Raw genomic sequence first — 16,294 nt, 5'->3', positions numbered from 1 at the left:
GTATAACCATTCCACTCAGCCTAACTGGTCGAAGTTTAACCAGTTCACTCAGCCTCAATGATCCCAGTATAACCAGTCCACTCAGCCTCACAGGTCCCAGTATAACCAGCCCAGATAGTCTCTATCTGCTCCTCAAAGTTTTCAAGCATGTCAGTGGAAGCAGAAGTCACCTGAACCAGCAGCATGTTAGCAGTTAGCATGTTAGCCTGACCTTAAGTTCAGTATGGTGACACCTTCAACATCATAGGTGTGTTTGGGTCACTCAGCTGGCTAGGTGGTGCATTAAATCAGTGAAATACAACTTTTTTTTAACCTTTTCCGGGCAAACATAAAGATGTGATCCTTAATTTGATTGCTACCTGTGTATTAATCCCTTAGTGCCAGCATTGTGTGCTGTTTTTGTTTATATTTATCTCCCTACTTCCTGCTTTTACTCTTTTGAGTTCCCTCCAAAAAATTATGTCACTTCCTGAAAATGATTTCAATTAAATTGTAGTCTCTAGAAGGCCAGAAACTACAAACTAACAGGGTGAAAATGGTTTTAAAAACAACTAAACAAAAACTATAGTTATTCATAATTTGTGTATAATTAGAAAGAATGAACATGGTCTATAAAATATTTGAAAAATATTTTTAATATTACAGAGTGTTATGGCTTACAGTTATTGTAGAAGTTGCTGTCGAGCACATAAACCAAGAAAAGCATATATAGTTTAATGTGCATTATTCTGTGTTTAAAAAAAAAATATATATATAAAGAAGACCTCCATCTTTTATTTAAGTTTTGAAAATATGAGGAAGTTTAAATGGGGGCAGAAATGCAGCAACTTTTTTTAAAGACTTTATCTGAGACACATGGAACTTGACAACTTAAAGTTATATGCATCAAACATAATCAAGGAATATATAACAGTACATCTGTCTGATAATCCATACCTACTTTTAGTTATTTGACATTTTCCGTGCAGTATTTTTTCTTGTAATGGAGTGTTTCTAATTGCAGCATTGTTATTTTTACTACAGGACCACTGCTTCAGTACAAAGAGAACTTCTCCCAGTGCAGTGCTGACCTCATGTGGACAGATGTGTTTTTACACATGAAATATATCAATGAAATACTGCACATGTATGCACAATTCATTGAAAATAAATTGCACTTTGCAGTCAGCTTACAAAGATAACAGACCAGCAACAAAATATTTATTAGCTGCAAATCTATCATTCTGTAACTTATATTTAACAGCTTCAGTGATTCATCACGGATAATGTCTTATTTTTATATCTGCTGTATTCATTCACAGGGTCCTTGGTATGAAGCCCATTGTGAGGAGTGTGATAACTGCAGTGTATTTCACCGTCCAAGGCTGAGCTCTATTGCTGTTGATAGGCGGCGGTGATGTCAGCAAGCAGTGTGTGGGTGGCTGTGTGGGTGAAGATGACTCCCAAATGAGCCTGTGTGTGGAAAAAAAAATCCTTCAGTCAGGAAGCAAGCGAAAGGCTGTGTTAAACTCCTCTGTGCTGGATTACCTTGAGCTCAGTGAGCTGCAGGTAAAGGAAACAAAGCTGTGCTCTCAGGCTCCTGTTGACCCGTCTGACAACATAAATAAAAGCATTGAAGAGCTGAATTGGAAATGATGTACGAGAGAGCAGGAGAGTGAGCAGTGTTGTTACTACTGAAAAAGAAAAATCCAACAAATGGGATGTTTTAGTTCAATTTATTGCACAAACAGCATTGACAAAATGTACTCAGATGTTAGGACGTCGTTAAGAGAAGTGGAAAATAACAAAAAGGTACATCCATAACGTTCAAAAGCTCTCGCACATTTTTTGACACAGAGGTAAAATGTAACATGACGGGTCCAGGGAAATGTTAAGCACAGATAAGGAGGGAAAAAGGCAAGATTAATCAGCAAACAGCTCTATTTTTATAGCTTTACTTTGCTTCAAAATCCACAAATGGTACAAGTCTGGTATCAAATTGCAGTAGGTTACAGAATCTGTCCCAAAAAACCTTCACATGGTACACATAATGAGGAAAACCATTTCAGGAGGAAATTCTATGAAGCAGAAATAATCCAATACAGTGTCTGGAACATAAGAAACGTGATGTAGAAAGTTTTTAGCACATATAACAGTCACAATTTACAGCTCTCAGAAGGGTTATCTTTGCATATGCTGATTAAAAAATATAGTTTAGCTGTGCATGAAGTTAGTAAATGTGTGTGAAGGTCAAACTGTCTGTTTGCATGATCTGATGTGTTGAGTCTTTGGTACGACGTGAGCACCGGGATCCAGAGGCCTTAAATTGCAAACGCGGTCACATTGAAGCAGCCGTGATTGGAAAAACACGATGGCTTTGCCCCCCGACCCTACACTTCACAATCTCAGTAACAAACTACGCAAGGTAAACGCTTTTAGTACAAAAAACTAAACACACAAGGAATATCTCTCTTAGTGACCATACTGTACTGCTAGGAGGGAGAAAGGGGGGTTTCTTGTTAAAATTTGTTGGAGCAGAGGGAGGCTTCAGTCCAGGCACGCACACACACACACACACACACACGCACACACACACTCACATAGAGTCCAGAAAAAGTCTCTTATGGCAATAGGTCAGTACAACAAAAGGCATGAGGGCAAGAAAAATATGAAGACACAGGAAACATCAAGTCCAAGTTCATTTTGTTTCACAAAGGGACTCAGTGCACACAGGCAAAGTTTTTAGTCGCAGAAGGGGAAGGCAGACAAAATCTTTAGAAAGGCACAGAGCTTTAGAAAGCGCATTCATCTAGAACTTACCACTAAAGAAGTGCCACATACGCACAAGAGGAAAGTAAATACAAACACATGAATTAACCATGTTGGCAAGGATATTGATTAAGGAAATGGTTAAAAGGACAGTTCACCCCACAATCAAAACTACATATTTTTCTTTTATCTTAAGTGCTGTTTATCAAGCTTAAGTGTTTTGGTGTGAGTTGTAGAGTGTTGGAGATATCCACCATGGAGATGTCGGCCTTCTTGCAAATATAATGGAACTAGATGGAACTCAGCTTGTGTTGCTCAAAGCACCAAAAAAATATTTGAAAATCTCTTCAGAAATCATGACCCTTTTACTCAGGATAGCCTACAGACCTTGATGTGAGCAGTTTCATGTTGGAAGTATTTGCTTTCTACAGAACTTTACCTGCCAACCACATCACTGTGCAGAAGTGTGGAGGCAGATGGAGGCAGATGTTACATTATGTTGTAGCCATGGATGTTTCATAAGAACTAAAAGTGGACCCAAAGATGGCGCCAATTTAGTCCACTCACCTGGTGCAGTTTAAAACTGTTTTCTGGCTTTCAGGTTTTCTTGCTGCTTGGCCCATAGACTTTACATTGTGATTACATCACAGGTTATTAAAATTGTTTTTTCCTCTGCCCAATAAAAAAAAGAAGTAGAAACAGTCATAATTGACCATATTTGCAGTTAAAGGTGTCCTGTCAACAGTTTTACAGACGTCTCTTTTATATTGGTGGTTTATGAGAAAAACAATGTTTTTTTGGGCTGTTAAGTGATTTTCGTTGCAATACCGCAAGTGGCCAATGAAAAAAAGCTGTCTGCTAGGCTACGCAGTGGTAATATATCCAGCTCTATAACACATCCATGATTACAGATCAGCTGCTCACTCAAAGTCTGTGCATCATCTTATCTTATCTGGTGTTGAGTTTTCAGGTCTATATTTTTTTTCTTTAAGCACCACAAGTGAAGTGGCATTTATTCCATTATATTCGAGGGAACGCTGACACCTTTAAGGCTGATATCTCCAACACTCTACAACTTACACCAAACCAGTCTAGATTTATAAATAGCACTACAGGTAATAGGAAAAGGAAATATTTTTTAATTTAGGGAAAACTGTCCCTTTAAATGTATGAAAAAAAGACAAAAATCAAGGTTTTGTTGCATCATGTCTGGTTGCATCATGGCCGTAGCTCCAACAACAAGCTGAGGCCGCGACTCAGCAGCGAAACTGAGCTCCACCGTGCAGAGTGACAATGATTGTTACAGCATATTATTAAGTGCAATATAATGTAGAGAAAAGGTTTGGGTGAATCGATAAATGGCACTGAATGACACTTGATGAAAAAGACAACATCTCTGTCCATTTTAAATTCACATTTAGTATCTATTAATCCAAGATGATTTTTAGAAAAAAAAAAGGTGAGATAAAGGTGAGCGGGAAATTAGAGGAGGTTCCTGTTGCCGAAGATGTTCTTGGGGTCCACGTAGTCTTTGACGGACTTGAGCATCCCCAGGCCGACCTCGGAGACGGTCTCTCTCATCCACTCCTTCCGAAGTTTCCCCACTGAATGACAGAGGAGGGAAAATACAGAAATAAATAAATAAATTCAAGGAAGAGGACCGAGGGGGAGAAATAGAGGAATCGGCACGGCTGATTGCTCAGCGGGCTGCTGGGAGCCAATCAATCTTGTGAGAGTGAGTGAATAAACAGAGGGTGATAAATGCTTTTATTCAGAGAGGAGAAATGTTTTGCATGGCATGATTTATGGAGCTCAGCAGACTATCAAACTCATTAGGCTCTGTGTGTTCCCAGAGGAGGGGCCGGCTGGCGGCTGTAGCGGGCCGTCCCCGGCTCCCTCGCTCTTTGAGCCACCACTCCCCTCCGTTTCCCTCCCTCCAGAGTCGCTGGAGCGTTTGTCTGTGTGTGTGTTTCTGTCTCATTGTGCACACGAGTGCGCTCCTCCAGCTGACCTGCGAGGGGTGTTGTGCTTGCTTGTCCTGAACGCTGCTCTGCGCCCTCTGACACTGGCCTGATCACCAACAGGGTGCCAAAGCCAACCGCGGAGCACCACACAATGGTCCTCTGTCAGCAGGACTTTGGCTTTCAGCCGCTCTCCACCCTCCCTCCTCCTCCTCCTCCAAACCCCCAACCTGAGGAGCGAGGGAGACTGTGGCACCAAGCCTAGTGAGGGTGCCCAGTGCTTCACCAGCTGTCCAGTCCGACATACTCCACGGCGTCTGTGCCCGACAGGTTCTTAGCGGAGAGTCTGGAGCCAGCGAGAGGTCTGGTGACTGCGGAGGACTGGGAACACCTCACCGCAGAGCCAAACTATTGTTAGAAAACTTCAAATAAAGAAAGAAACTTTCATTTCTGCTGCAGAATGTCTTTAACAATGTGTAAACCCGACTGACAATCTGTATGATGAGGAGCATTTTGAGTCTTCACATTATCTGTTGATGCCGAGGCTTAAAATGCATCATTTAAAAAAACATTTATTGGTATCTTGATTGAAGTGATAGTTGACACAGTAGAAACAGGGGAAAAGCTAAGACATCCTGACCAAGGTAGGTGGGCTCAGGAGCTCCGAGACCCTCAGGGGGTCCAGGACCCCCAACGGCCCTGAACTCATTGCGTGCCATTTGGTCTTTGGTCATGTAATTAATTGCACATTTGTTAGGGTGGCTGATCCACTAGGGGAGAATATCAACTAAGGTGGGCCCTGCAGCATTATGGTACATATTCCTGAATAAAGTGCTGTTTAATAAAAAAATATTCTACAATTTTTTGCCCCACCCTCAAAGGATAATCCTGTCATGCCGAGCAAAGTGAAATTGATTAGTCAATTACTCAACAGTTAATCTAAATAGATTAATTTTCAATTGAAAGGAAAAATGTAAAATTAAAGCTTTTCTCTGTTTTACGTCAGTGTAAGTTGAATATATTTGGGTTTTTATTTGGGCTTTGGGAAATTGTGTTGACAGTTTTCATTTCTGTTTCTTATTTTGCTGAAAACACTGATCCAAAATGTAATAAATAAAATGATGATGATAATAATAATAATAATAATAATATTTAAGTAGTTGCTGGTTTTAATCACCAGCCTGAGTTTAACTAGGTATTAGAGCTACAAAGATTAGCTAACCAACATTTTAGTCATTGACGGGAAAAAAAAAAATCGAAAATCAATTCTGCAAAAATGGTAGAAAATTCTGCTTTCAGTCTCTCAAACATGAAAATTTCATATTTTTTGTGAACAGGCCCTAATGGCTGAAATGTATAGGCATGTTTCTAACTACTACTATGATTTAACAGGCAGAGATATTAAAATATTTTTAAATAGTTAATCTCTTGAGTGGCTCAGTTAATTTAATAATTATAATCTAGAAAATAATGTAGGAAATAACGTGTTCCATCATATTCACATTTGACCACTGGGTCACAAGAACACCGCAGCAGCAGTTAGAAGTTTGAACGTCTCGGAGAAAATTTTTTTTAAAAACAACAATTACTCATTATCAAAAGATTTAATAATAAAAAGGGCCTTCGTCTAAGGACTGGCTACGTGAAAAAAATAACCAAAAAAGGATTAGAAAATGGGAACTATGAATATTTCAGATCAGAGCTGGGTAAATGTTAACTTTTGGAGGTTATGTCAACTTGACTTCAAAAACACAGTGTATCTATATTCAAAAACTCAAAAAGATACATCTGAGAACAGAGCAGCTGAGAGCAGGTGCTGCTGGCTGAGTAAACATCAGAAAGCAGCAGTGTAATCACTTGAGATTAGATAGGGAGACCTGAAAAAAGGAAGGTGTGTGATGGGAGCGTTCACACGCCTTCCCTCTCTCCTCGCCTCTCTTTGCATCACTAGCAGGGGAGCTCCAGTGTTAATAGGGCATGTTGAGGGAAGGGGCCGCCTGTTATGAGAGTCCAGCCAGGAAACCCAGATGGGGATCAGCCGTGAGGCTAGTGAGGCCCTCCTCCTGACAAAACAGGGCAGACAGCAGGGTCACCAGGGACTCTGATACCACACAAACCTCCAGATGGTGACAGAGGGACCAAATCAGCTGCTACCCAATAACTAAGAAAGTACCCTGCTCTCCACAACCTCCTCCTCTCCCTGCTCGTTCCTCCTCCATCCCTCCCTCCTCTCAGGAAAAGGAGAGAAAACAGAAGGTGCTGGGACTGCATCATTGCCTCCATCACTGTGATAATTTACACATCTATCTTGTCATATTCTCTCTTTTTTGCTTGCTGTTGCAATCAATCTCACCAGGCTAGGTCTGTGCAGCTGAGACATGCAAAGAGGAGCAGGTAGTTATTTCAGAAATGACATGTTTCTTTTTTTAAAAAGTGTCATATTTCTCTTGTGTGGAGAAGCCCGGGGAAGTGCAAGGTGAAAGGCGAGGTGGGAACTTCACCGAATCAGGTCATTTCTCTAAGACCTGTGTGGAGGTGAGCTTGGCAGAGGTAGCGAGATTGGAGCTTTATTGGAGCAAGGTGAGGTGAAGATGTTAGGCACCCCAGGGTGGCCCTCATACGGGGGAGACTGTAGTGGCCATGCTGAGCCTCAACCCCTCGACACTGCTCTCGCTCTCCCCGAGCTTCTCTGACAAATGGGGGTCAGGACATGAAAGACGGGGTAAGGTAGCGGCCCTGCCTTCCTGTGATACGGCCGAGTCGGAGTATTGGCTGATAGATGGATGACTCTCCTGGTGATGGATGTTCAACAACTCTTCACCGCTGCGACACTGGTGACCTAGTTAAAGAGGACATTTCTCCCAGCGTTCCTGCTTCTGGAACCAGTGAATAATCAAACATATAACGGATCTTTTTGTCAACAGGACTCCATCTGAAGTTGTCAGCGTTTTTGTGATGGACAGCAGTCAACACGTGCAGGTGTTAGCTGAGTATTATGTCCTGCGGAGGAAGAGGCACAGCGCTCTACACGCCCAGATTCCCTTACCTACGCCCACGCAGCACAACACTGACCTGCTGTAAATACAGGGCCACAAAAATGTATATTTCCTCCGGTGCCCTCCCACCTCACCATCCTTGACTACATCTGTTTTGTTTGATACACAAAACCCAGTGAAACTAGCTCCATTTGTCAAGCGCTGATTGTGGGCAGACAAACCGGCCTGTCTGCGCTCAGATAGCGAGCCCCACTGTTATTAATCACAATTACAGAGTGGGCCTCGCACGCGGGGAGCTGCATCAATATCCCCTCCTCTCTCCCCCCGTCACCTCCCCGTGCTGCTCGGGGTGGCTGGGCCACCGTTTGGAGGTCAGTATACAGCCGGCGATAACGGTGGCATCATTTACCCCGGCCCCGCCGCCTCCTTTTTATTAGCAATCTTTTAATTTTGAACCCGTCCCCGCATTCAGGAAAAATTGTGATTTAATATCGCAGCTGATTCACTGCATACTGTTTTTGACAGGTGTGATGAATAGCCCGAAGTGATGTATGAAAACAGCGAGGCGGATGGCAATATAGATAAGGCAGCCATTTCGGTTAGCCCTGATGGGGCCCAGAGAGTTGTTTCACCGCCCTCCCCTGCTCACGTTTCATTTGGTCACTGCTGAAATGAACAAATAGCCCAGTCAGAGTCATTCATCTGAGCCGCAGGAACATATTTTGGACATGTGAAGGAAGCAATGAAAGATCTCCGACCGAATGCACATATATAGCACGACTGGCCGCCTGCTCGCCAGCATGGAAGAGCATGCTGGGAAAGCTTGCCGGTCTGCCTCCTTTGAAGCCTCTTTCTATAAATTATGATTCAGGAAAAGGTTCCAATATCACCCCATCGTCGCCCCATTCAGTGGTCTACTTGTGAATTATGTGCATGTGTTTAGTACGTTTGAAAAATATTTACATAATTTAAATATTTTAGTGTGTTATTTTCAGGTTGCATTACCTCCATGGTGATGTGACAAGCTTCCTCCGTTGGCAAGGATCTCTTCTCTAGCTGCATGCTGGGGGAAAAAAAAAAGATAAATAAATAGAGGCATTTATAATATATAATACTATTCTGAATTTCACTGTGCTGGAATCACATTAGATATAGTTATGATGTTTGAAAGGCCTCGACAACGCCATAATGTTGATAAAACTTAAACTGGTCATACCTCCACTTGTTCATACACGTGTACTGGATCACTGAGTCCCCTGTAGTTGAAGGCAAAGTAAAAGTAGACACAGGCGCCAGCGTCATACGTCTGAGTCACCCTGTAAGAAAACAGGCGAGAGCCATGTTTACATATGCAGAAAAGACTTCTTAATGTTTCTCTTACATAAATACAAAGAGCAATGTTGCGTCGAGGTGTTCCATTTTCATACAATAAATGCATTTTTTCCTTGATAATTGGAAGACAAAGTAAAGTGGGAGGTCTGGCTTTCCTCGCTGAACCCCTGACCTCAATTCCATTCATGGTTTGCAGAAAGCGGAGGCAGCGTGAAAGCGCTGTCACCTTTAATAACATAACATTATCAGACATTAAATGGCCATCAAATGCTTTTACTGAATCATCGGAGCCCCATTTGTGCTGCAGGTAACAGATGACTCACTGATGTTGGACAGAAAATTTGTCAGTTTCTTGTTTTACACAGAACAAAATATCCCTGCTGCTCATGTGTCTGCTTCTTGATAAAATGCAGCTTGAATAATTTCATCAAGAACATGTATTTTTGTGAAGAATAAACTGCTCCTTGAGTTTGCATGTTGTCTGGTTCCCTGCAGAGGAGCAGGGTGCAGAGCCCTTGTTCATTTGACATGGCCCATCACCTGGCACGCTGACTGTTCTAGAGGTTAAATGGACAAATCAATCATGTGACAGACTGCAGCCGGGAAATGAATGGCTGTCGCATAATCAGGCTGAGGCCTAATCTGTCCGCAATCGGTGAGCAGAAGCCTGGTGCTCCTCGACCGACTCGCCGTCTGTTTGTCAGATTGTCCGTCTGTGTGTCTGTGTGGCTTTCACTAACTCACCAGGAGTCGGGGGTAGGACTGAGTATACAGCCTAAATACTTTTCTGGTATTGGACAAAATGTCGAAAATTAATGACTTTCAAATACCAAAAGTTGGTAAATAAAATCTAGTAAGATTCTGAATTTTGTGTGCTTTTTTTTATCAGATTGTTCCTGATCTACATCACAAAACTATACATGTGTGCAACTTGTGTTCAACAAACGATAAAAATACATTGCCGTGATAAAAACTGGGGTGATCACAGCCGCCCGATTGATTCTTAGGCTATGGAAAAGTGGGTCCCCCCAAAATTTAGGCAATGACTGGACCTTATGTCAGAGACACCGTCTTATGAGCACGTTAGCCAGAGTAAATAATGAAAATGACAACTTGAAAAAGTCATGGGACCAATTTTTTGGCCTTTTGTATTGTGATAAGGCAAATATGCTGCTTTGGTGCAATAAATATTATTCTACTCTGATTTGTATTTCCTTGTTTTCTTTTCCTTTTTTAGCATTGTTTTGGTTGGAAACTCAATTTTGAGACATATTACTGTACTGTGTAATACTATGCTGTCTACTTTATTGTTGATGTTTATTTCTTTTTACATGAAAACTAAATAAAAAGTTGAATTAAAAAATAATAATAATAATAAAATAAAATAACAAAGTATTGCCTGTTTACGCACCTCTGGTTGGGAATCAGTGGACTAGATCACCATGTGTGTTAATCCGCTGCTGAAAATAGTCCAACAACTGCACTATTTACTCCTTACTTAGCAACATTAGATAAAAACAACAGGGCTCAGGCTTTAAAAATAAAAACATATACTTGAGATTCATTTTTAAAGATTTATGTGTTCAGTATTAAGAGATGGGCTGTGGGTCTGAGTGCTACAGACAGGGTCGGGAAGTCGGAAAGAATCAAAAAACAGACTTAACTCCTGTACTAGACAGTTTTTTAACACATTGGCTTTGATCTTTTTATGGGATTTACTGACAATAACAAAAATACATAATAACACAAGCCTTATCCTTTAATATTTGAGAGCTTTGGCTTATTTTGTGGAATGAAGAAGGGGTTTTGTAGAAAAAAAATGTTTATACTTCAGTAGAAAAGTGTTTCCTTGGTATCAGTATTGTATTTGCACTTGTCTCTGAAAATATTTAATGATACTCAGCCCAAGGGGGTTCAAGTTCTCTTGAAATTGGCCTCAATTTTCATTAAAACCATAACATTACCTGCATGTGGATAAGGGTGAAAACTGCACTCCTTTGTCTTTACACTCTCGAATGATGCGTGCCTTTACGTTCCGGCAGATGTCCAACACCCTGGAAATGAAGTACAAGGCTAAATTAAAAAACAACAACAACCGCCAGATAAACTAATGAACAAAATATTCAAATGTATGGGGATCTTACAGTTTACTGAATTAATAAGAAATACTAATGATCAAAATTCAGAAGGGGACATGAAATGAAAGAGTGGAGGAGGAGGAGGAGACTAACATGACGACCATTGTGGGAGAGGTTCCCACTGGTGTGGAAATGGCCGCCAGTCCTAAGCATGTGCAGCCGTGTGTGGAGGATGGGGGGGAGGACGGGTAATGAGCCAGGCACATATGCTCGCCTCAGTGCCTGATCTCTTGGTCTCTCCCGTCAGGCATGTTACACAACACGGGGCTGTGTGTGTGTGCTCCTGGTTGTTGTGTGTGCGTGACAAAGTGATGATGAAACCATGTAGAAAATGCAGAACACACCACATATGGATGTGAGATGAATATGTGGCTCACACTGCATTTCCTCATACAGAACACACACAGATAGCTCTCTCCTAGTGTGTGTGTGTGTGTGTGTGTGTGGCAGTAATGGCGGGTTTGTAGGCTGAGGAGGCAAAGCTTCCGCCAACGCAGAGCCGGTTAATGGGGAGGGGAGAAGGCAGGCATGAAGGTGAATGTCAAAGACAGAGGCAAAGAGAAATAAAAGAAAGGAGGGTAAACAGGAGCAGGAGGAAGACAGAGGACTCTCTCAGGACTGACTGTGTGGGAGGTGGGAGAAGAAAAATGTTTAGAGCAATTTAAACTAAACAGAGAAAGCATACAGCTCACATCAGTGTCTTTACCTGTCCCAAGGCACAGAGGTTTCAAAGGACTCCCCGATCACATAGTAGTCCATCCCCAAGTCCTGCTCAGAATACATTATGAGCATTAGTAGGCTGACAGATTAATGGTCATTCAGTACATTTACATGCACACAAGGAGCCAGGGTACTAAATCAGGTCATACAGAGCACAGTTTTCCCTTCAGACGTGAATTTGTCTAAATTCTACAAACACATTGCTGAAAATGACATTTGTCTACAGTGTCAGAAATGTGGGAAACTAGAGCATTTTTTTTAAAACTTCAAAGCGTCTGTATTCTTCATGTAATGTCAGGTTAGTGCTTATTTTAGCTCAAAATAGTAAGTCTGTTTGCATGAATGGTTACATTTTATGAGAGGTCTTTCTAACTTTCAAGCCATAATTTGTGTAGAAAGTGTGCCAGTTGTTGAGCTGGGGAAAGCGTCTTTTTTTCTAGACTTCTAGAGGCTCTGACACTGACACAACACATGCACACAAGTATAAACTGATTTAAAACTTGACTTCCTGAATACATGTCCAAGAAATCATTTTCTCCCTTCCTTTATTACGGAGATCATCTGATCGGTCAACTATGGCTTTATGTGATCTGTTATTTCTCTTTTTTTGCAGAAGCAATAAAATCATATTTAAATCAATAAATGTGTCAAATTATTCATTTATTTCGTATATGGTTTGCAAAAATGTTTGAGAGTGAATTTTAAGTTTTCAAGCACTTATCAAGGTAGCATAATCAAAAATGTTCAGACTCTAGAAGCCTTTATCATCACATCCGTATTGTTACTATAAATGCAATAGTGAAAAAGATAAGATGTATTTTAATCATGATTATTTAATCCTTGCTAACTTCAAAGTTTCTTAAAAGTAAAAGATCAAGAGGACTTATGTAGCTATTAGCTACATTTTTTGGTTTGCATACTTATGTTGAACATCAAGCATCTTTGCAAGGAGTATATTCCTATAATATAAGTGTGCTATATAACTATTACTATAATATAACTTATAACTGAAGCATATTCCTAACTTAAAACATAATGGTAAAATGAAGCATTTTCCAAATTTTCAAGACTTTATAAGCCCTGCTAGTAAGTTAAGCTGTTAAATAAGCAGGAAAATGTACAGCAATTGGTCATTATTGCAAAATAAACCCCCACATGGTGTTGCAGGAGCCTTTTAAATCACCTAAAGTATGACCTGCTAACTGTACATTAACAGAAATCCCAGAGTAACCAGGTTATGTATACACCAGTAAACTGGTTGCTTGTTTCTGTGATGATCATAAAGCCCTCTGACAGGACTGACCTTAGACAACTCTCTATTGTCAGTGTGACTGCAACCACTGTGCCCTTCTCGTGGAGTAGATACCTCAGTGTTAGAAACCCTGACAACAACTGTGACCAGATCAAATCAAAGACCTCCTGAGGTCACATTCTGCAGCTTTCTGTGTTGCTCACTATCCTATCTGCTGTCAGCCCGCGTCCTCCCTGCCCGCCCCACCTGCCCATCAGCGCAGGCAGAAAAAAAGCAAGAGGAGTGACCCACCCGGAGGTAAGCGATGACGAAGGTCAACATGTAGCCCCTCTGCCCATTGTCCTCTCCAGCTGCCAGCCCCCTGGAAGCAGATAACAGGGTTAATATTTAACAGCTCTTTTCTTTCAGCTTTGTTGGTGAGAGCGCTGCCCTCACAACAGCTGCCTGGGAGCCTGTCAATCCAACAATGTACAGATCAATGAAGCTATGCTCTGTGCATCGCCACAGGTCAGCCACACATCCATCACCTGCAGTGGGTAATCAGATTTTCATCTACCACCCAAACTAATCAGGCCAAGCTCATTAGAAAATCACTATATTGATTTTCACCCTTCTTCCTGTTTCCCCAACACCACAAGAAAATATTCCTCACAGAACCGCACCAATCCATCACTGGCACTTGATCTGATGGGTGATCACAATTTATTTTTAATAATGCAATAAAGCTGAGGATGCTGCATGTAACTGACAAGTTTCTTATGATTTTATTGCTGGAGGTTACCAGGGCAGTGCTCCAGCTACCTGCAGGCCTGGGCACTGAGCCAAAGAATAACACCAACAGTTATCAATAAGGTTTTTACGCGGAAAGAAATCACTGACAGCACCCAGTGAGGAGCAGTGAGGGTCCCTGGTTTGTCCCGTTTAAATTTGTGTTATAATGAGATCCTGGTTTCTAACTAGTTAGTATTAAAATAACATTAATTATTCTGCCAAGGAGTGTTTCGGTCCCGTCAGGCTCTACTTTTTTTTTTTTCATATATATCTTTATTGGGTTGTCAGGACAGAATACATATTCAATCAGTAAGGGTATAATTCACCCATTTTCCCCCCTTTTAGAACCCTCCCCACCCCGCACTAGAGAGTCACATTCACATAAAATAAGCAAAAAACAATAAATAAAAATGATAATGAGCAAATACAACTCTCTCCCCCTCAAAGAAAAAAAGGAGGGGTGAACAGTAGTCAGGTTCTAAATGTGTATGCACGCTGTATATATAAGGCTCAGTGATTTGCTTTTTACTGACTTTCAATGAAAAATAAACAATCATTAAACAGTCACATATCTTTCCGTCTCCATGTAACCCAAAACTGTTGCATTTCTTGCGATGAGAAGGTGCTGATCATATAATTTAGCGTAAAATGAATTCATGTTGTAATAAAAACAAATTGAAAAATGCTCTGGCAATAGAAATGGAGGCTTCACACAAGCAATTTAGAGTCTCTTTAAGAGTAAATACATTCAAAATACAAAATGGTTGAGTAGAAAATACTTTTTAAAATCATATTTTCAAAGTGTTGTTGCTTTAAAAAAAAAAAAATAAACAATAAACAATCCCACATTTTTTCAAAATAAAACTAAAAAAAATTAACTCTAAGAGAGTGAAGACATGACATTCATATACATTAACGCTACTATCTGACAACATTTTGAAGTTTCAAACGGAGCACACTGCTCTGCAACAATGTGTTGAAACATGTAACTTCACAGCCATCTCAGAATCACAAAACAAACAATAACCAATTAGACGGCCCAAAGCTTAATTTATGTTCGGATGAACTCATCTATGAAACTATTGTTGGGGTTTAAAACAGGCAGAGGATAGAGAGAGCATCCCTCTCGGGCTGACAGGGAACTGATTTCCACCAAAGTCCTCATCGATCTGTTTCATGATCAATCACAACAGCCAAGCACTCCCAGGCTGTGTCCTCTCGCCCTGCGCTGTCCTGAGGGGAGCTGTGCCCCGCTATCGCCGCCCACACCACACCTACTTTAACATAAAAGCTGGCCTGACAGGAGGACATCCACAGGTGATCCATCAATCCACACAGAGACAAACTACTGAGTAGAAGACCACGTCTGGAGTGTGTAAACTGTGCTTCTCCATCCTTTTCACTGCTATATAAAGGCTGGTTAAATAAAGTGACATCGGGCCTCAGGCATCAAAGTCTCAGCAAATGGTGCTTTGTCATTCCTGTTATTGACACGGTCAGTGGCTGATCTTTGGAACATGCTTTGTTTTAAGACAGAGAGAACAGATACTTACCCGAATTTTGCAGCGATGTCATAAACTTGCTTCTCGTGCTGCAGGACCTTCTCACGGTCTCCTTCAAACAGCAGGGTGGCCACACACAAGTGGTTGGGGTCGAACCCTTTGAACTGGTGATTAAAGAAGTGGATTCATTTTTCATTTAAAACATCCAGAGCAAGCAACTGGTGCTGCTCACTTATAATTCTTCTTTTTTTTTTTTTTTTTTTACCTTGGTAATGTAAAATTTCTTCAACCCGTCCAGAAAGGATGTGAAAATTGAAGACACTTGAGGCTTCAGGGCATGACCTGTGAAAATATGAGATAAGGGTGAGCTCCATGTATTCACACAGAAGTGGGCCGACAATTTATTTTTTTCACACATTAGTCATACTTTGCTTCTGCTTACATCCTCCAGCGTTCTGAGAGGGCAAGCGAGTCAGATTTATTTGGGGTTTCAAACAAAAGGAGGAAAAAATAAATGGTAACATTTGAATAACTTTACAACTGGCCAGTGGCTGCCAGCGACAGCGACTATAAATCAGAGGGTTTCCGAAGGGAAGTGGGGTTGACACAGCGATATCCGTCTTCCTCACCCACACTTTTTGATTTATTTCTGATCGGACGCACAAAAGCGCCTGTGGACAAGCGAAAATGAGGGGCTGGGGCCAATGGGATGGTTATCAATCACTGCGGGAAAGTCACGGGTGATGTCGCCGAGACTTAACAGTTCATTTATTTCCCCCCATGCTCAAGTCTCTTCATCACTTAGTGTCCTAATTGTTTCCATTCCAAAATTTGATTGCAGGTCTTTGGGTCTCTCACAGCCATCATACTCGTT

General features: G+C 41.2%; 1 protein-coding gene across 1 annotated transcript in view; it reads right to left on the bottom strand.

Moving 5' to 3' along the window:
• Positions 1-1,698: 1,698 nt before the first annotated feature.
• The window catches only part of agps (alkylglycerone phosphate synthase), a 33,176-nt gene continuing 18,580 nt past the window's right edge, over positions 1,699-16,294 (bottom strand). The window contains exons 13-20 of the mRNA XM_059342810.1: positions 15,686-15,762; positions 15,472-15,584; positions 13,439-13,508; positions 11,882-11,943; positions 11,002-11,091; positions 8,922-9,021; positions 8,711-8,768; positions 1,699-4,352 (exon numbers count right to left, since the gene is read on the bottom strand). Coding sequence (XP_059198793.1) covers positions 4,231-4,352; positions 8,711-8,768; positions 8,922-9,021; positions 11,002-11,091; positions 11,882-11,943; positions 13,439-13,508; positions 15,472-15,584; positions 15,686-15,762 — 692 coding nt within the window. The 3' untranslated portion in view covers positions 1,699-4,230. The remainder of the gene's footprint in view (positions 4,353-8,710; positions 8,769-8,921; positions 9,022-11,001; positions 11,092-11,881; positions 11,944-13,438; positions 13,509-15,471; positions 15,585-15,685; positions 15,763-16,294) is intronic.

This window comes from Centropristis striata, chromosome 10 (assembly GCF_030273125.1).
Source record: "Centropristis striata isolate RG_2023a ecotype Rhode Island chromosome 10, C.striata_1.0, whole genome shotgun sequence".
NCBI lineage: Eukaryota > Metazoa > Chordata > Actinopteri > Perciformes > Serranidae > Centropristis > Centropristis striata.
The sequence above is the reverse complement of the archived record's forward strand: the minus strand, read 5'-3'. Positions and strand labels throughout refer to the sequence as shown.